Source organism: Sciurus carolinensis, chromosome 11 (genome assembly GCF_902686445.1).
Source record: "Sciurus carolinensis chromosome 11, mSciCar1.2, whole genome shotgun sequence".
In the NCBI taxonomy this organism is placed as follows: domain Eukaryota; kingdom Metazoa; phylum Chordata; class Mammalia; order Rodentia; family Sciuridae; genus Sciurus; species Sciurus carolinensis.
Genome location: NC_062223.1, coordinates 21211575 through 21234244, shown reverse-complemented (window position 1 = coordinate 21234244; position 22670 = coordinate 21211575). Strand labels below are relative to the sequence as shown.

At 33.9% G+C, this 22670-nt stretch overlaps 1 protein-coding gene and 2 pseudogenes across 1 annotated transcript; all 3 read left to right on the top strand.

Annotated features, from left to right (window-relative positions):
• Positions 1-3174: 3174 nt before the first annotated feature.
• Positions 3175-4125, top strand: LOC124959157 (olfactory receptor 1086-like). Its single transcript, XM_047517778.1, has one exon. The coding sequence runs from the start codon at positions 3178-3180 to the stop codon at positions 4123-4125; it is 948 nt and encodes a 315-aa protein (XP_047373734.1). The 5' UTR covers positions 3175-3177.
• Positions 4126-11656: 7531 nt separating this feature from the next.
• LOC124958968 (olfactory receptor 8K3-like) lies at positions 11657-12597 on the top strand (annotated as a pseudogene).
• Positions 12598-21262: 8665 nt separating this feature from the next.
• Positions 21263-22205, top strand: LOC124959915 (olfactory receptor 8K3-like; annotated as a pseudogene).
• The last annotated feature ends 465 nt before the right edge of the window (positions 22206-22670 follow it).

Here is a 22670-nt window from a genome sequence, read left to right as displayed (position 1 = left end):
AGAGAAAGCAACGAAATGCTTTAATTTGGAACAACATGGATGGAACAGGTGATCAATGTTATTTGAAAAACCATATAAATATATATCTATAAATTTTCAACCAGATTTAATATTACATAATGAATACATACCTCGAAGCACCACATGGTCACCAACTAGTATGCATAATTTACAATTTAATGTGTAACATGAAAATGAATTCATTAAAATAACTACAAGAAGTTTTGCCATGAAAAATAAATTTTGGGCAAAGGAACACAATCGGCAAACTAGACAGAAAGCCATGCATATATGGCTACTGATATTTAACAATGACTTTAGAAATGCATGATTGGCAAAAGATAGTATCATTAGGAAGTAGTTTTAGTAAATTTAAATATGTACATGCAAAAGGATGTAATCAGACTCTCCAACTATATCATCTAGTTATATGGACATAAAATGGATTGAAGATTTAAACATAAATCCTAAAAGAAAAACTTGTAATAGAAAGGCCATAATTTCTTGGTGACCATTTCAAGTCAAGCAAACAAACAAACAAATAAAAATGGGTGAGACTACATTCAATTAAAAATTTCCTGCCAGGCAAAGATCCAATCAACACAATCAACAGTGTGAAAAGGCAACTGACAATATTGGATGAAATATTTGCAAACCACACTCTAATATGAAAGAAATATTAAAAACACATAATGAAGGCCTCGGATGTGGCTCAGTGGAAGAGTATTAGTCTAGAATCCATAAGGCCTGGGATTCAATCTCCAGCAAGCATAAATAAATAAATAGAATTTCCTAGAAAATAACAAAATCAGTTATTTATAAATAATCAGAAGAGCCGAATATACTTTCTGCAAGGAAGAAAAAGACCGAAAGTTGTGTAGAAAAGATGTTCAACATCACTAATAATTAGGGAAATGCAAATCTGAAATACTTAAAACACAGGACAGAGAACACTATTCACTCAATAAAGAGCATCAGGTCAGGTCTCAGTTGGAATGATCTACTTTTTGTTATGAAGCAAATCATTAAACTGCTCTGTGGAAACAGAAGATAATTTGGGCATATTCCCTTTGGGGTATCTGCTGTGGGCTTTGTGAACCTCTCCTTCAGTTGTTATAAACGGTTTAAATTCAATGTATTCACCTTGAACCCAAACTTCTATTTGCTGATCCATTGGAAAGGGAAAATTTCAGAAATTTTGAAGGGTATTTTGGGCACTAGAACCTAGGATTTCAAGAACAAGTCTATTATTTATTTCTAGCATTTTAGCTACTAACGAAGTAATAAGGAGTTCTTTCCTTTTGTATGTGTGCATCACTTATATTAAGATCTGATTTAGTAAGAGTTTTTTCTATCTAGGAATTTAAACTCAAACTACTGGGAAAAGAAGAAAAGTGGAAATTGTTGAATTTTTGTTTCCTACACAATAAGTATGCTCCTTAGGAATGTGTGCTTTCATGCTGATGATGAAGGAAAATAGTTGAAAGTAAGGACAATTAGGAATCTATCAACACGGGGTAAGAAAAAGGACATTTTCCACTTTGTGGGGTCTTCTATGTTGATATAGTTGGAAAAGAACAGTAATTTGGTAAAAGTCAGGTAACTGCTACACAATCTCCTAGTCTCTTCCAATGGCTAATCATTTCATAGCATTTCTTTTAGGTTTAATGACTTAAAAATCCCAAAAGATCAAATTGAGCCTTTAATTACGTGGGGCAGGGTGTTGTTTGGGGCAGAGTTCAGTGGCACAGTGAAGACAAGATATTAAAGGAGGCAGGAAAAGAGTTTGTCAAGTACATCCACTCTGGAAGGAGATCTGGCACTGTATCTTGTTTCTGACAATTATTATCTGTGAAAGTCACAAACGGTAAAAGAGCATAATATGCACAAAGAAATGTTTCTGTACCAGGAGCTCAATAAGGGGGCATTATGATTTCTCTCCTCTTTTGCAGACTCAGTATTTGTTCAAGAAGCCCAACATGATTGTTGTTTTCTAACAACTGAGATTGGATTTGGAGAAGTAGATCTAGATTAAATTTATAATTTGAATTTATACTGTCTGCAAGTATCATAGTTATTCTCTTATGGTAACTGATTCCTTTGGCCATGTGTGAATACTGATGTATTGAAATAATATTACTTTTTTAGCACATAGAAGAAATGTCTGTCTCATCAAAAAATTTAGCTGAAACTATATAATTTCCTCAAAGCAAAAGTATGTCTTCTGTAACATAGAAAATGGAAATGCAATTTTCAAGAGCGTATGAGTTTTTTTCACATATAACACAATTTACAGAGCTTTTTATTCTCTAAAGAGTAATTCAGGGATATAAAGTGTAGTTACAGGAAAAATATAATCACCCTGTGTGATTAAATGCATTTAATCCCCAAAGAATACTCCGTAAGTGGAAACTAATTCACCACATTCTTGAAACTATGTTGTTTATTCCTGAACATTTACTGCAAAATTGTAAAATAAATATTAGTGTGCAGATTCTTCACATGAGTATTTTATGGCAAATCAATGAATGCAATTGTTGAAATGATGTAGAATTCTGATTCTGTTCCAATATTCATCTCTGACAACATCTCCAGTGTGATCAAATATATGTTTATCAAATATATACCAAATATATATAATTATCAAACAAACATTATCAAATACATACTTATCAAATATATATCAACTATATTTCAAATATATACTTTTCAAAAATATATATTTATCATATATTAAATATATGTATTTGATATCTGCATACTTGAGCTGTTATGTGAGAGCAAAACATTGGATGGAATCAGAATCCACATCCTTCAACACACACATTTTAGTTATGCCCTTTTTGCTTTAATCTGATTTTAAATGGAAAGAGTTAATGGAACTCGGTGGTACAACAATCATTTGATCAGATCATTTCAGGAAAATGGCATGAGATGCATCAATGTGTTAACATCCATAACCTGCAAATGATTCTTCAGTTACTGAAATGATCGGTTGATTCACACTGTCTTTTGATATGCAGCTTGGAAATTACACACTGTCAGAAATACATTTGTACACATTTATAGGCATGATCCATGCCTATAAATTTACAGTCATGGTGCTGTTCTTCTTTCCTAGTTATGTCAGCTGTGATTTTATGAATCATCTTCAAGTGTGCTCCATGGGATTTCAACATGAAGAATGTCACTGAAGTAACTGTATTTGTGCTGAAGGGCTTCACTGACAATCCTGAACTGCAGATCTTCTTCTTCCTCCTGTTTCTAGCACTTTACCTGTTTACTCTCATGGGAAATTTAGGACTGATTGTCTTAGTCATTGCAGATTCCCGGCTGCACAACCCAATGTACTATTTTCTGGGTGTATTGTCTTCAATAGACACCTGCTATTCCTCTGCTATCACTCCAAATATGTTGGTGGACTTTTTGTCAAGGGAGAAAGCCATTTCATTTGGTGCATGTGCAGCCCAGATGTTCCTTGCTGTAACCTGTGGAACCACAGAGTGCTTTCTCTTGGCAGCCATGGCTTATGATCGCTATGTGGCCATCTACAACCCACTTCTCTATTCAGTGAGCATGTCACCCAGGGTCTATATGCCACTCATGGTGGCTTCCTGTGTTGGTGGGATTCTGCATGCTATAACACACACGACTGCCACTTTCAGCCTGTCCTTCTGTGGATCCAATGTAATCAAGCACGTCTTCTGTGACATCCCTCCTCTCCTTGCTATTTCTTGTTCTGACACCCGCCCCAACCAGCTTCTGCTCTTCTACTTTGCTGGCTCTATTCAGATTTGCACTATCCTAATCGTCCTGATCTCCTATGGTTTCATTCTGTTGGCAATTCTGAGAATCCGGTCTGCTGAAGGGAAGAGGAAAGTCTTTTCTACCTGTGGCTCTCACCTAACTGCAGTGTCCATTTTTCATGGTACTGTTCTTTTCATGTACGTGAGACCAACATCCAACTATGCTTTGGAGCATGACATGACAGTGTCGATATTTTACACCATTTTTATTTCCATGCTGAATCCCCTCATCTACAGTTTGAGGAACAAAGATGTAAAAGAGGCAGTGAAGAGAGTTTGGGGGAATAATTGGTTTATCAATAAAGTCTGTTTTTCATAGAAGACATTCAATGAAAAAATTGAGAGTGACATGTTTGACAGTCTCATGACAGTATGGTGAAAATGTTTGTTTTCTCTTATCATTGTAATTCTCTTATTGTGAATATTTAAAATATAGATCATACTCAATCCTCTCTTGTGCTATTTTAAATGCAGAAATCCTACATCATCCATTTACTCTACAGTGGTCATATTTCTATATGCATATGCATATGCATATACATAGTGCTGATATAAGTGAAGTACACAAAATCCAACACACACTTGAATATATTTACATATTCTTTAATATTCTGTGTATTGTTTTATTGATTTCTATCTAAATTATATTTTAGTTGCAATTATCAATTTTTTAATAGATATCGTCTGACCAGCTTGATCAAGCACCATGATAACCCAAAAAGAACACACACAAAAAGCCACTGTTTTCATAAGCCCAGAATGTTTGGAAATCTTCCATAATGTCATAAGTACTTCAGTCCAGTTAGAGCAATCTACTGCATGTTATATCTGTGAGCAATCTATTCATCTTGTTGTTCCTACACCACAGATAGCATGCTTGAATTCCAGGGTCTGATCACTGACCTGATTTGTGAGGGTGAATTTCCTCCTTTTATTCTGTCTTCCACATCATAGGCCTAATCCCATCCTTTAATTCCTCATAGATATTGATACTAGACCATTGATACTATCAGCATTTTTCAAGGTTAAATTTGAATACAAATCAAAAGAAAAGCACGATTCAGAAAGTTTTGATGTACAACCGAATGACAGCTTTTGCTCTTGCCATAATGGAGCACACATGGGTCATTATAAGATTCCCTACAGGCCTTGTGCATACTCAGCTTTGGCTCTGTTCTTGATGCCCCCACTCTGTGAAGGTCTTGAAGACGGCGCCCTTTCTCGCCACGCCATGTACAAGAATGAACATTCTAGCCTCTCTACCGTGCTCACTTTTAACCCTGCTTCCAAAACTCCAAATTTTCACTACACAGATATGTCTCCATTAAATTTGTTTCAGTGACATTTTTCTTCTTTTCTTCCTTCATTTTCCTCTATTGTTTTTGAATTATTTTGTAAACTTGTTTTCTCCCTCAAGGAGAAAACATCATTAGTTGATGCAGAATACCATGCTTATAACAAAGAATTCAACCTGAAGGTGTGTTCCTAAAATGGAATGAATACACTTAAATAACTTTGTAATAGACAAATACAGTCTATCTCCTACCACAGTGTAATCCTACACAATACTTTTAAGACTTTTTCTCCCTTAGATTATGCTCTCTTGTAACATTATATGAGTATTCCCTTCAAGTATTAAAACTGGGTCCTGATGATTGGCATTTAATATCTGTGCATTTCCAGTAGATGAAAATCAGGACTGACCTTGTGTATGCAAATGTGTGTGTGTGTGTTCATGTATTATTAAGGATGCAAGAGTTCTTTAATCACTGTTCAAACCTACCAAGAATTTTAAGCATATACATTTTCAGCTCTGCATCTACCTCATAGTAATCACAACAATAGTGAAATACACCACATACTTTTAAAAATAGCTACAATACACATTGCTGAATTAAATGACTATTAATTTTAGGACATTTAGATAGCATATTTCACCAAAGAAAATAACAGAGAAATAAACCTCTTAGGGTTAATGTTTGAACTTAAATTTAATGACTTGAAAAATTTAAATGTAAAGTCATTTTAAAAACTCTAAATGCCCTAAATCAACACAAATTTAAAAGTTGGTGATTTCATATAGGTGGGGAGGAGATGAAGTAAAACAAACAAATAAATAAAAAGTCTTGTGCTGTGAATATGAGATGTGAGAATATATCAAATTTCTGATAAATTTATGTATTCAACAGAATCACAAGGAGAATCTCTAACTAGATGAAGTAACATTAAATAGTAAAAAATAACCATGTGAAGAAAGAAATTTGCACACTAAGACATTCAGTAATATGTTACAAATATTTACTTAGAACCTCTGTAAATTTATAGCATGTTTGCTGAAGAGTGAGTAAATTTTGATTTAACCAATGACAAAGAGTAAATAGTGCTTACATCTGGGAAAGGAGAGAACTGAGTGGGATTTGTACCAGAAGAAACTCAAAGTGAAACAGATGTACAAAGACTTCAAATTTTATAAAACATGATATTTATGTGTAAAAAAGAATAACATTAATATATAAAGGCACTCACACTTATATTTAATATCTGTTAGGAAAACCAAATCCATTAAATTATAGGAAAAAGTAAATCCATTAAATTATAGGGAAAAGTAAATCTTTATTTGTGCCAACTAAGTGGCGCACATCTGTAATTCTGGCAGCTCCAGAGACTGAGGCAGGAGTATCCCAAGGTCAAAGTCAGCCTCGGCAACTTAGTGAGGTACTTAGCAACTCAGGGAGACCCTGTCTCTAAATAAAATATAAAAGGGCTGGGGATGTGACTCAGTTGTTAATCACTCTTGGGTTCAATCCTCAGTACTTAAAAAAAAAAAGGTATATTTTTATGGTTAATATTTTAACATTTACCAGAACTCTTAAGTAGAATCCCTTTTGTTTTTTCATTAAAAATTAATAATTTTTAAACACAAACTAATGTAAGCACACTACATGGGAAACTTCTGTAAACCAAAACTATTATGACTAATAAAAAGACAATTACTTATTGCATGTAAAATACACAATTTATTATCAAGAATGCATACATACTACATAGACACATTATAAAAATAGGCACTACTTATAAAAGACATAGACAACAAACATGTAAGTTATATCTAAACTCATTTAAAGATACTTTATTGAAGTAAAATTCACCTTCCTTGAAGTGAATTATTTTAAATTAAAAGGTAATGATTTAGTGCCAATTATGTTCACAATGCTTTATAGCCACCAACTCTAGAGCAGTATTTCCACCAGTGAAAGTTAATTTCTCCTCATTCTGGCTTTGCTCATCCTTCCTCATGTGTTTTCTTTTCCTTTTCTTTTCTGTATAACTCCAAAAGTATTCATAATAGAGGTGACCTTTGTTCCCCAGATGCTTTGAGTATTATATTTTCGAGAGTCACACCTGTTAAGAGTTTGTACGGTACTTCATTATGCTTTTTAAATACTCATTTCATAGTAGTAAACATAAAAGCTGCAGTTTTAATAATTTCAAATGTATAAAGCTGAACTCTTAACTGTAACTCAATGTTTCACAGCAGACCTCTGGAACATATTTGATTTCAGTAATTGACTCTTCACATCTGTTAGCAACTCCTCATTTCCCCCAACCCCTAACCCTTGGAAACTATCATCCTACATTCTGATTTCATAATTTTTAATACCATAAGTGAAAATCATTAATTATTTGTCTGTGACTATTTTATTCAACATAATTTTCTCCAAGGTTTCTGTGATATCATATGTTAGAGGATATATTTTTTTAAAGAGGTTTTATAATACTTCTATTTTATTTATTTATCTATTTTTTTTTAAATGTGGTGCTTTACATGTGCTAGGCAAGTACTCTACCACTGAGCCAAAACCTGTCCTCCCCGCTTTTCTTTGGTTCTGGGGATTGAATCCAGAGGTGCTTTACTTCTGAGCTACATCCTAAAAATTTTTGTTTTTTAAATTTTAAAATAGAGTCTTGCTATGTTCCAGGAACTGGCCTCAGACTTTCAATCCTCTTGCCTAAGCCTCCCATGTCACTGGGATTACAGACATGCACCACCACATTCAGCAGAGTATATCATTTTTAAGTCTTATGAATATTCCATATTGTACATAAATTGTATTCATGTTTTCCACCATGAATGCATATTTATGTTACTTCCACTTTGGGCTGTTTCAAAGAACAGGAGGGCACTGATATCTCCTTGAGTTCTAATTTCAATTCTTTTGAACAAAATCCAGAAGTTGGATGGCTGGTTCATACTATACTATTAATAAATAAATGAATCCACAGTTGAATACAAATTGTCCTTGATAATTAGTGGATATCTTCTAGGCTTTTGATTATACTTTCAAATGCTTTAGGGATAATCTACTTGTTGCTTGACTCCTCCTCAGGGAGAGTCTCAAAATATAAAAAAAAAATCTATAAAACATCCTCACAAATGCCATGTTAAGAAAACATGGGGGGATCAAGAGAGATATTTCATTACAGGTAACAAAGAGTGAAGGTTTCAAGGGGTATAGTATATGAATAATATCTACAGAAATGGACACAATATTCCCTGGCTTTGCCATCTAATGAAAGTGACTATTTCTCCTTTGCAATGCCTAAATGCACTAAGATCTCTTTCCTTTTCTCTTCATATTAATTTTTTAATATTGAATATTTTTAAATTGAGTATTTTGGAAACAGATTGTGAGGTTGAAAAATATAAACACATATATAATAATATATTATATATACACATATGTATACATTCATGTGTGTATTATGTTATGTGTGTATGTGTGTGTGTGTGTGTGTGTATGAATGACAGAAGTTCAAAGAAAGAGGACATGAGGAGATGAACCCCAAAGGATTTTTTGGGGGGTGAAAGGCAAAATTCGAATTTCTTGTTGCTGGCAATTCGCAGGGCCCCATTCCTACTGGACAAGTACTGCACCACTGAATGACAACTCCAATCCAAGAGGCTGAAGGACTGCCAAAATTCAGTCATTCATTTTGAAGTTCTCCCAAATACTAATTTAGTCACTCTAGGCTCTTTTTGTCACCCTTTCAAAAGTAATTTAAAATTTAATGATTATGTAAATTATATGTAAATGTGATACATTCTCAATCTCTTAATAAGCAAATGGGAGTTTCCACTTTACACTGAGAGATGGAAAGCCTTTCTTGACGATTAGGAGACAAAGTCCCCAGTTGTATACTGATGGTAAAATATTCTTTATTTTGGAGTGGTATCTGATTCAACTTTTCTTGGTGCATAGGGTTAAAAATTAAATTCTAATATTCAGTAAAAATAGCAAACTATGAAAAAGCAGATTGTTTTGCAGACCTTTAATCCCAGCAGCTTGGGCAGCTGAGGCAGAGTATGGCAGCAGCCTAGAGAGGTTGTAAGCAAACTAGTGTGACCCTGTCTCAAAATAAAATACAAGGAAAAGGGCTGGGGATGTGGCTCAGTGGGGTCAATTCCTGATACAAAAAAAAAAAAAAAAAAAAAGAAAGAAAAGAAAAGAAAGGAAGGAAGGAAGTAAAGAGGAAGGGAAAGACAGACAGACATAAAAGCAGATTGTTATTTTTTCCATTGAACTCTAAGACTGGTGAGAGGAAGCAGCTTCTATCTCTGCTTACCTCTTAGGAGATTGGTACTTAACAAGGCACTTTGTCTTTAAGCTTGTATGATTACAGATTCCAGCAAATCTAAACAACAAAACAAGATATACCCTTTTTCTTATTGGATTTATCAAAAGTATTTCTCTAATGCTTTACACTGGTGCACTTTCATATTTCTAATTAAAGAAGCATGTATGTAATGTATGTATAGGGCAAGGTTGAATTTCAGATAGTCATAACAGTGTATGCAGGATTTTACATACAGTAAATGGAAGTTGTACCTAATCAGCTGTATATTTAACATTGTCAAATGTCATGATTTTGCCTGTTTTCCTATGCATTTCTTACAGACTTCTGTCATAATTTTCAGTGTAAAGTATGCCCTTATTCTTCTTTGGTAGTTTAGGAGAGATTGGTGCTCACATTATTTTACACAAGTGGTAATAATTATTCTGCCTTCACTGTGAAATGCCTGCTTGCATGTTACTCCTTTCAATGTCCAGTCTATTAGAACCATGAAGATATATCTTGTTTTTTACACATGTTCATTTACCCAAAATGCTTTATCACATTTGAAAAAATGTTCTTGTGGACTTTGTGGACAGAGGGATTTCAAATAACATCTAAGACTCCATGCATATGTCATTTTGAATTGTGTTTCATTATATTTCTATGATATTACATATCATATTATAAGTTTTATACAGGATAGAAATTTATAAAATCAAAAGCATATGAAACTTTCTTTCTCCTTAAAGTACAGTGTCCCTTCATCCAAATCCAGTTTCTTGACTCTTTTTTGTATAAAGACAGAATGCACCTGTTTGTCCTAATTTGATCAGACTTCCTTATACTCACCCTGTGTTCCTGCATGTACTATATATTGGATTTGTTACATGTAAACAAGTATATATCAATTACTCTGACAGTGTACCCAGGGGAAGATTAATATTTTAAGTGAATTTGAATCATAATATCTTGCATTAAAATTTTATTAAATTTAAAAACTATAGATGGTAGGTCATCCAAAACCACAGCCTAGTTGGTTCAATTTAAGTCTTCAAGAAACTGGGGCAGCTGCAGAGATCAGGACAGGTTGCAAGTTTACATCCTACCTTGACCTGTTCCTCACCTATTCATCATCTGAGTTTGGTGAGTAAAGTGCTGAGGAGTGTTCATGTTCATCTGTAAGGAAAACTTCTTCAGGTAGTTTGCTGTTAAAAAAACAAACAAAACCAAGCAAAAAACACCAGCAATAAGAACATGATCCTGAGAGCTATTAGTGGGTAATATGTGCACACCTGAATTATTTAATCACCTTCTCAACAAATCTGGAAGGATATACTGATTTTGTATCTGAGAATAAAGTGTTTAGGCTAAATTACTGTCACAGAGTTATAGATGAAAAGGTTACATGCAAATAAAACAGTATTAACCTATGTATATCTTTCTTCTGATTTGTTTCTTTTGATAAAAACAATTAGCAACGTGATCACTTAGAGTTTCCTATTCATAACTGGCAATTGTGGTACATTTTCAACTCTACCTGTGAGAATTTGAATTTCAAAGGACCATTTATTGAAGGAGAGAGTTGTATGCATTAGAAAATTGATTATTAGACATTTTCTTGTGTAATTTACAACAATACAATGTTCGTTTGTTAAATGAAATTAACAGATGTCAAGATGTTATTGCAATTATACAGAATATTAAAGAATAGTACAATTATCCATTTATCTAACAAAAATAGTATTTAGGTTATTTAAACTTTGGTGGCCATTTTTGCTTTATAATTCTGTATAACTTCATCAGTATCTCTGCTTATTCATCTATTTATGCATCTATCATTATCTATCTATCATCTATCTATCTATGTAGGTTTCTCAACCTTGGTACAAGTTGTTGGTGTGGATATTGTTTTGGGCAAGATATTGTGGATCACAGATACTCTTTAATCATCAGATGACAGTAGCAATTCATTTTCTTGTTGCAAATATCAAAATATCTCCAGACATTGCACAAATTTCATTGGTAAGCCAAATCACCCTATATCAGAATAAGTTGATCTCAGTCTCGATTTCTGCATATTTTCATTTGTAAAGATGTCTATTTTCCAATATAACTCAGAAACTAAGGATTTATCTTATTTGCAGATTTTTAGAATAAATCTCCACATGATAATATTTGTAATCTACTGACATTGCTACTGTGTGTTTCCAATCCAGGCTTTCTAATAAAATTGGATGGAAAAACCCAATCTCACAGTGGTGCATGAGTTCATTCTGAAGGGCATCACGTCGCGCCCTGAGCTGCAGGCTCCACTGTTTGGGCTGTTCCTCATCATCTACCTGGTCACACGGGTGGGAAACTTGGGCATGATCATCCTCACCAAGGTGGACCACAGCCTGCAAACACCCATGTACTTTTTTCTCAGAAACCTGGCTCTCACCGATCTTGGTTATTCTACAGCTGTGGGCCCCAAAATGTTGGTGAACTTTGTTGCAGAAAAAAATACAATTTCCTATTATTTTTGTGCTACACAGCTAGCTTTCTTTCTTGTGTTTATTATCAGTGAACTCTTTATTCTGTCTTCCATGTCCTATGATCGCTACGTGACCATCTGTAACCCTCTCCTCTACACTGTCATCATGTCACAGAAGGTATGTCATGTATTAGTGGCAATTCCATATCTCTACTGCACATTTGTGTCTCTTCTAGTTACCATAAAGATTTTTACTTTATCCTTCTGTGGTTACAATGTCATCAGTCATTTCTACTGTGATGCTCTCCCTTTGATATCTTTGCTCTGTTCAAACACACATGAAATTGAAGTGATAATTCTGATCTTAGCAGATTTAATTTGATTTCCTCTCTTCTGGTCATTGTTGTGTCCTACCTGCTCATCCTCATAGCCATTCTCAGGATGAAGTCAGCTGAGGGCAGGCGCAAGGCTTTCTCCACCTGCGGATCCCACCTGACAGCGGTCACTGTGTTCTATGGGACTTTGATATTTATGTATGTGCAGCCCAAGTCCAACCACTCCTTTGACACCGATAAAGTGGCTTCCATATTTTATACTATGGTCATCCCAATGTTGAATCCCTTGATCTACAGCCTGAGGAACAAAGATGTAAAGTATGCCCTAAAGAGAACCTGGAATAAGATATGCAATGTATTTTCTTGACGTTTATATATTCTATGAGTCATAAATTGTGTTTGCTTGTGAACCTGTTCTGTTTCCCTCCAGAACAGTAAGCAGAACTGGGTTTGACATATCTTTAAAGATTGACCTTCACATTTCTGAATACTATAAATATTTAGTTGAACAATAACTGAAAGATTTTGCCTTCCTTGAGGGGGAGAGATGAATTGTGGTATAAAAATTAAGGAAATTCTGAATAAATGGGCTTAGGGTCTATATACTTTAAGGTGTATGCAGTAGGAGAGTGAGAATAAGTAATATGTGCAGAAAAGGAGTCGTACTATTCTGTAATCTCAACTATGAAACGTATTTTCTGTTCACATGCTTGTTGTTCTTTGATGTAAATGTAACCGTTCTGTCTTAAGCACATTTCTATAAGTTGTGTAGCCTGAATATTTGAAGGAATCAGTCACAAAAATCTGCTCATTTTCCTTTTCCACTTGAAGATCTTGAGATTTTTCTCTTTTCTTATCAATAGTCTTAGTTTTATATGTGTCCAAGACATTCTATTAACATATTTGACTATTTAGTAGCCTACAGGTTCAGTGTTGTATGTAATCTTACCTAATTCACCGCATCTGTGTATGGAAGTGAATGCACCAATTAAGGCAGATCTCTTAAGTTCTGCCCTTGAAGCTTCTGGGTTTTGCTCCCACTTCTTTCCTGTCTCAGTCTTGATTCATTAGAGCTTGTGTTTGTCTCAAGATATTTATGCTCCTTTACCAGGCTTAAATGCAAAGAATAAATCATTGTCTATTTATTATTTTATTCTTACCTAAGGGACCTGTCTCTTATGGACTAGACTCTTGTCTCCTATCTCTCTCTCTCTCTCTCTCTCTCTCTCTCTCTCTCTCTCTCTCTCTCTCTCTTTCTTTCCCCTTTGGATAACATTCTTTAGGTTTGGTACATATGACAGTGTACTACCTTTTGGTTAGCCTCCATTAATTCATAATCCCACTTAGTGGAAGCAAACAAAGATAGTCTCACAATTTGAACCATAATATATTTCCAATAGAGAGTAGCATGATATTTATCTATATATAATTGTCATAACTTCTGGACACACTTTGTAACTCTCTCTAAAATTATCCATGCTTTATTATTATTGTTATTCTTTCACATTTGTAGCATTTCCTTTATATTATGTAAGGACTGATCTGTTTTCTTAGAACACCATCATGTAATAAAGTTATCTTTGAACCTATCAAATGTGAATAAAAATATTTCATTGGAATACTAACAGCAATTGTATATTTTCATGTGTAGGTATATATAACTAAGAGGCTTATATATGACAAAATTTCTGCAAATGGTATATATATATATATATATATATATATATATATATATATATTCTTTTTGTTTGTACTGGGGATTAAGCACAGTGATGTTTCAACACTGAGCCTCATCCCTGAGCCCTTACTTAATATTTTATTTTGACATAGGGTCTCACTAAGTTGCTGCTGAAGCTGGCTTTGAACTTGCAATCCTCCATCCTCAGTCTCCCAAGTCACTGGGATTACTGGTGTGTGCCACTGTACCTAGCTAAAAAAATATTTTAATTCCCAAGAGACCTTACGTTGAACAGAGATAAAATGAAATGTTTCTAATTAGTAGTTTGGGAATACAAATTCTGTATATGTATAAATTAATATAATTCCTAATTATGTTTCTTCAAATTAATTTCAGTGATAATTATAACTTTTTAAGAAAAAATAATTCTAATATTTAAATTTCAAAAACCACACTGTGAATAAATATTGCCTAATATGTTACTTCTAAATTAAACATTGAGAAGCTTTTTGATAATTCTTCAAATTATCACATTATTAGTATGCTCTGGTTGAACATTTTATAACATCTTGCTCATTTAGAAAATTGGTGTTTATTGCATTATTATGTGGAATTAGAAGGTATTTCATGGATTTTTTCATTGAATGTAGTATTCTAAAAGCCAAGAAAGGCATATGATTTAAATACTTGATTGGAAAATTTGAGTCAATAGAATTAAATATTGTATACAATAATGATTCCAAAGGTCTATACAATTTAGAATAAGATACTTTGAAAATTAAGAGCCCTCTGAGTATTTAAACAAACAAATCTGTAGTTACGATTAGAATCATAAGCTGTGGGGTATTATACTGAATAATTTCAGAGACACTAAACAACACGTTAGAAAAAAAAAATCATGAATGAAGAGGGTCACAAAATGGAAATGTATTAAAAGCAATCTTCCCACACCATCCCCAAATCAGGTCCAGGTGAAATTCTTCAAAATGTATAGGGGAAAAAAAAGAGTAACTAATTCTTAGAAACATTTAAAGAAAACTAAGAAGGTGGTACATTTTTCAACTTTTTGAGGAGTACTCACCAGATATCACAGACAAATAAAGGCATCAAATCTTTCAAAATTCTTAATGAAATGTTAGAAGGTGAATTTAGCAGAACATACAAACAATAATACACTGTGCTGGATTTAAGCCAGAATCTAAAGTTTCACTTATCATTTGAAAATCAAAAGGTCATTACCTATATTGACAAACTAGAAATAAAGAAATAAAACGTATGTGACATGTTAATGAATACAAAAAAAAGTGGAAGTTCCAATATGCATTAATGACACAAACTTTGAACAAACTGTAAGTTGGAAACTTCCTTGGATATGCAGCATAGATGTTTCTTGGTATAACTTTCAGAGACACAGAAGGATTTCTCTTGGTTGCAAAGGCTTATGAAACTATGTAGCCTTTGACTACACAATTCAGTGAGCTTATCAGACAGGCTACGTGACACTCATCTTTGTGTCCTATGTTGGAGGAATTCTGCAGGCTAGTATACACACAGTGGCCATTTTCACACTATCCTGTGGATCAATGAGATCAGACACATTTTCAGGTGATATCCCTTCTGTCCTTGCTATTGCTTATTTTAAGATGAGCACAAACCAGCTTCTCCTCTTGTTCTGTTCCAGGTTTCCTGAGATATCTACCGTACTAGTAGTCCTGATCTCCTATGGTTTCCTTCTGTTGGCTATTCTGAGGATATACTCTGCTGAAGGAAAACAGTCTTTTCTCCATGTGGTTCTTCCTAATGTGTATCCATTTCTCATAGGACTTTCTTTTCAGATATGAGAGTTAAAATTCCAACTAGGCTTTGTATCATGACTTAATAAAATAGCTATATTATACAATTGTGAGTCCCATGCTGAGTCACATCATTTATAATTTGATAAAGATGCAAAGAGGCAACATAGAAAAATTTGAAAGAAACTGGTTTATCATTTAAGCACATTTTTCCACATTTAAAAAAATGATGTTCATGTTCCATATGTCTATATCAAGTGGGTAAGGTGAAATTTTTGTTTTTATTCATTAATATGCATAACTGTTAAAGAAAAGGGGGAAGTTAAACACCATATCCACACATGTCCCCTTTATGTTTCCTAAAACCTTGCCAAGCTGAGGAGAAAATGAGAACAAGCCTGGGTCAAGATGACCAGATGCATATTATCATTGAGGAAACTGGCTTTTTTATGCACAGCAGGAACTAGGCCCTGTTAGTGTTACCTGTAGAAAGTTACTTTCTTGCATGTATGCTAGGGTACTGTTCCTTTGGGATGCTGGTCATACAATAAAACTAAGCATTCTGTAGCTAATTATGTCACTGTTTCTGTTCCTCTCTCAATGGTGACTGGCTGGAACTGAGGACACCATAGAAAGGATATGAGTCACTGATCAGTCTGGTATCACTGGACAAAGCACGAGGGAGAAGAGGAATTGCTTGCTGAAGCTCCTTGAGGGATGCAGGTGCCATCTCTTCAGCCTCTCACCACCAAACTCTTCTTGGAGCAATCACTGATCTCATAAGCTTTCCTCAATAAATCATAGGTCTCACACACAATCTCTGGCACTTACTTTGGCTTTTCCACAATGCACCACTGGGTTGTATATGGAACAATATACAACAATCTGCAATTCTCTTCTTTTGCAGATACTTTAAAATAAAGATTAATGTGAATTCTGTCTTGGTTCATTTAAAATGCAGAACAAAAATCCTCTATTTGCATTTTCCAGTATTTATACTAATATGTGCATTTAAGTATGTGGGTACATAAATGCTGATACTGATGTATCTGAATAACTTCATCGAATACTTCTAATCCAAACACTTATCACTGTTGCCATAAGCCCAGAGCACTTTCCATGAAGTCATCAGCACCTGATTTCAGTTCAAAGCAATGAGCTCCATTCTCAATCGCAGGCTGTGGTTCAGGTAATGGACTGAAATTCCTGAAGTATTATCCCTGAGTTAACTCATGATGCTGTGTCCCCTCCCCCCTTTTTATCATCTGTACCACAGGTATAGATCCATTTTTAATTCCTCACAGAATACAGAAACTATACAGCATTTTCATCAAGATTAGTCTTAAATTCAAGAAAAACAAATACAAAATAAAATAGAAACACCTGGCAGATATTGCTTTTGCCAGAACAATGCAAACATCTATTAATGTGAGATTTCATACTAGTCTGGCCCCTACTCAGCTTTTAGCTGTGTTTTCTTTTGACATTATTACTTTGTGAGAGCTTTACAGATGATACACTTTCTCATTGCTGAAATCCAAGATGGAAAGATCAGAAAAGGTTCTTTACTGTGTTCTATCTAGCCTTGCTTTCCAGCACATCTTGTTTTCATTGCAAAGATGTTTCTACGTCAAATACTTTATTCCTTTTAAAAACATAGTGCTTTTTTTGCCCTTTTTACATTTTATTTTGAGACAGTGTCTAACTAAGTTGCTTAAGGCCTCACTAAATTGCAGAGGTTGGCTTTGAACTTGTGATCCTTCTGCCTCAACCTCCTGAGCCACTAGGATTAGAGGCCTGTGCTACCATGCCCAGTCATTGTGCTTAACATGAATTCTGCATTCTTAATATTGAAACTACGCAATTCAGTACTGTTAACAATTGGCACAATGTTTTTCAACACATCTCTGGAATTTGATTATCTTGAAAATATTGAGTCTTCATGCCTATTTATTATCAACTCCTCATTTCCCCCAACTCTCTGTCCTTTGCAGCCATCCTTCCACTTTCTGAATCTGTGAGTTTGAGTATTTTGAATATCTCATGTAAATGGCAACATGCAGTATTCATCATTCGATGATCGGTTTATTCAGAATAATGTTCTCCAAGTACCTCCATGTTATCACACATATCAGGATAGAAATCTTTAAGGTTGAAAGATAGTCCATTGTTTGCATATATCACTTTTTACTTATTCATCCATCAATGAATATTTATACAGCTTTGCTCCTTCAAATTATGCTGCAAGGAAAGTGAGAGCACTAATATTTCTGGAACCCTAATGTTCAGATACTTCTTGGATAAAATGCAGAATTAAGTTTGGAGGATTCTATGATGAGGAGAAAAAGAAAGAAGGAAAGAAAGAAAGAGAGAGAGGAAGGAAGGAAGGAAGGAAGGAAGGAAGGAAGGAAGGAAGGAAGGAAGGAAGAAAATCAAATGTGAAAAACGTTGCCCCTGACAATCTGTGGACAGCCTCCAGGCATTTCATTAAGCATTCAAGTGCCATAGTGATAATAAATAAATTGCTTTGCATTTCCTCAGGGATCATCTCTAAAGTTGAAACAATGCATAAATTGTCCTTGAAAATGCCAAATTCGGAAATACATGGGAGGATCACAAAAGAAGCTTCATTATAGGTAACAGAGGAAGGTTTTATGAGGTCACACTGTGGTAAATGTCTCTTTAGAAATTATCACATTTGTTATGGCTATTACATCTATTCTATATCTGATTAGCTTTTATGCTTCTATGCTTCTACTACTCCATAATGCTTGAACAACATTCAGAGTAGGAACTCTTTCTTCTCTCTGCATATTAAATATTATTATTTGCACCCAAGTTGAACTGGTAAGCACTCATAAGCATGAAATGCTTACATTGTATGTACTGAGAAAATACTTAATTTTGAACACATTCAGTTTCATATCAAATGGATGGGAAAAGTGATAGTAGATGAAACATAAATAAAAAACTATTTTTTTAAGGAGAAATTGTAACAGCAAGGATCATTTATCCCATTTTAATGTCCTTCCATACTTAGCGGCTCTTAGTTTTTTGGGGAACTCTCTCAGAAAGTCGTTAAATTTTAATTATGTAAATAAATGTATGAAAGAGATTTATCTGTGATCTCTTCATAAGGAAAAAAAATTGACCTCTTGTTTAGATATATGAAAACATTTTTCCAGTATCAGGCGACTTTAAGTGACCAGTTTTAAAGAAATGGTAATAGTAAAATGTATTTAGATGCCACCACATGTTTTTGAATCTAATTTTAAAAAATAAACTTGAAAATTCAATAAGGATTAATGAACAATGAAAAAGCTTTTCTTTAATTCTTGCCATTAAACTCCAAAGCTGGTTAAAGGAAGCATGTTTATCTTTCTTTGCTTTAAAGGGATATTGGTACTGATTTATCATATGCACCCTATTTAGAGGTATTTTCATTATTATGAACGAAACAAAAATAATAAAAAAAAACTTATTTATTATTGCATCCATTGAAGATATTTATCTAATGCTATATCTGACAAATTTGAAATATTTAATGTGAGAAAGGTATCTGTACAAGTACATGTTGCAAAACTGAAAGATTTCATGTGCTTGTAGCTCATGTACAGATGACTGTCACTATATTTAAGCAAATTGTGCCAATTACAATTTCTTTTTATCTAGAACATTTTGGTATTAATTTTCTTCAAAAATAATAACAAAAGAATAATAATTGTTTTACTTAAATGCCATTTATCTGCTAGTATGCTAGATTTTTAATACCTGGGCTCTTCGAGATAATCAAATATATTCTATTTGGTCATATGCACATTTATTAACATAATGTGCTCTGTCATATTTGGAAGAAGTTTTTGTGGCCTTGCGGCAGAAGATTTCAAAATGTATCCAACAGTAAATGTGTACCTCAACTCTAGTTTATTTATTGAGTCTCTATTGTATACCATAGAAAATTTTATAGAATATAAAATATAGAATTTTATAGGATATAAAATTTTATAAAAATTATTATAATCATTTCAACCTTTAAAATTATCGATACAACATAGTAACCAATATTGTCACATATTTGTACATACACATCGCATAATTTAGTCAAGGGTAGGTACTTAAATTAGACTTCTTTTCTTTAAAATACATTATTTCTACTGTGCGTGCTGGTACAGCCTGTAATCTAGGTGAATCAGGAGGCTGAGGTAGGAGAATGGCAAGTTTGAGACCAATCTGGGTAATTTAGCAAGCCCTTGTCTCAAAACAAAAATTAAAAATGGTTGGGATGTAGCTCAGTTGGTAAAGTGCATTGGGTTCAATCACCAATACTTAAAAAAAGAAATGTGTGTGTGTGTGTATTCACTCAAAATGTTCAAAATGAATTTTATGAGACTTCATTGTGTAAAATCAATGCAATGACATATCTTTGTTGTTGTTCAAAATTTCTTATAGTCTTTCAGTTTTATGGTATGAAAAAGTGGATCTGATTTATTAAATACAAGCATATTTTAATCATAATGAATATTCTTACTGAGGAAAATAATATTTTAAGTAAATTCATATCAAGATAACATGTATTGAAATGTCATTAAATTATTTTGAAACAGAAAATAATTAATCCAAAATAATAGCACACTGATTGTCTAATTGTTGTCATGGAGTGGGGAGGAACAGTACTAAGGAGAGAATGGAAGAATTTGCATGTATTAAGTACTACTTGACCTGTTGTAGTATACAAGTTAATGTATAATATAGCTTATATCTACCTACATATATTTCTCCTGGTTTTTTTCTTATAGAGAAAATTTCAGTGCAATCCATTACTATTTTATTCATTCATTCTTTCATCCAAATCTATCAAATGCATTAAAAGTTTAAGTTGCAACAGGTTTAAGTCTAAAAATTTTATAGAACTATACTTTGAAGTATGTAGTTTATTACATTCTGGAGGATTACACAAAAAGGTTCTTATGCTATATGTAATAGTGTCATGTATGTTTTTGAATGTATCTATTAAATTTCACTGGGAATACAACTAAAAAGGAATGTGTAGAAAACTTAGAGTTTAATAATCATCCTTTTATCAAAATATTTTTTCATTTTTGTTTATATATTTTATCTCTATATCTTTTACATATATATATACATATACATACATATATATTATATATATATCAGGATTTCTTATCTTAAAGCATTTACAAGACTTGTATGTGAATATTGGTTTGTGTTGGGTACTGGATATAATAAAATGGTTAGCAGTTCAACAGTACTATCTAAATATTAAATGCCAACAGCAGTTCAATCCCTCAGTAGGGACAAGCAAAATGTGGATAGACTGATTAATATTCTGTGAATAAAAAAGATGAACACCTCATATCTACCACTATCTCTATACATATTGTAAGTGCAAATATACGTGCATTTTTAAATATTCTAAATTGAAAAATCTCTTTACCTTATTTACTCTGGCCTTGCATAATGCAATCCCAGTTGATGATATCTGATTTTTTTTTTAACTGTGCTGGTATCTTTACCCAGAATAGGCTTTATAAAATACCTGGATGGAGAAAAACCATCTCACACTGGTGCATGAGTTCATTCTGAAGGGCATCACATCGCGCCCTGAGCTGCAGGCTCCACTGTTTGGGCTGTTCCTCATCATCTACCTGATCACAGTGCTGGGCAACCTGGGCATGATCATCCTCACCAAGGTGGACCACAGCCTGCAAACACCCATGTACTTTTTTCTCAGAAACCTGGCTCTCACCGATCTTGGTTATTCTACAGCTGTGGGCCCCAAAATGTTGGTGAACTTTGTTGCAGAAAAAAATACAATTTCCTATTATTTGTGTGCTACCCAGCTGACTTTCTTTCTCTTCTTCATTGGAAGTGAACTGTTTATTCTGTCTGCCATGTCCTATGATCGCTATGTGGCCATCTGTAACCCTCTCCTCTACACTGTTGTCATGTCACAGAGGGTGTGTCAGGCCCTGGTGGCAATCCCTTATCTCTACTGCTCATTTGTGTCTCTTCTAGTCACCCTAAAGATTTTTAGTTTATCCTTCTGTGGCTACAATATCATCAATCATTTTCTACTGTGACTGTGTCCCCTTGATATCTTTGCTGTGTTCAGATACTCATGATGTTGAACTAATAATCATGACCTTTGCAGCTTTTGATTTGATGTCCTCTCTTCTCTTTGTCCTTGTGTCCTACCTGCTCATCCTCATAGCCATTCTCAGAATGAATTCAGCTGAGGGCAGGCGCAAGGCTTTCTCCACCTGCGGATCCCACTTGACAGTGGTCATAGTGTTCTATGGGACTTTGATATTTATGTACGTACAGCCCAAGTCCAGTCATTCCTCTGAAAATGATAAAGTATCTTCCATATTTTACACACTTGTCATCCCCATGCTGAATCCCTTGATCTATAGCTTGAGGAACAAAGACGTAAAACATGCCATACAAAGCACATGGAAAAAGATAAGCTATGTTATTTCTTAAAAGTTAAATATAAAAGGAGTTCTACAAACAAGGGATGCAGAATGTAGAGTAAGTACCAATGGGTTCAGCATGGAATAAAAGTAAAACTTCTAAAGGCTGAAAATACATTAGTGAACAAAGAAAGTCAAGTCTTTGTTTTCCTGGAGGGAGAGAGATGGATTTTAATCATAATAATGGAGTAAATTCTAGAGTGAATTAGAACAGGTTTTGGGTCTATCAAGCATAGATCAGGTAGCAGAGCAGCAGGTTGGAGAAGAGTAAGAATGATTTGTATTTGTATTTACAGAAGAGGATTTAAATAGTTGTATTTATTCTAAACAACTACAAATAACTTTCCAGTTCCCACGTCTGTTTTGTATGAATTCCTCTTTTTGTGTGAACACAATCTATCCATTTTAGGTCATGCACTTCCAAAGGTATCAGGTAGCTCGCTGTACTGGGCTAATTTGAAGCATTCAGTCACAT

Bases quoted from the DNA above. Each gene is read 5' to 3' on its own strand.
- LOC124959157 (XM_047517778.1), top strand. From the start codon at position 3,178: ATGAAGAATGTCACTGAAGTAACTGTATTTGTGCTGAAGGGCTTCACT.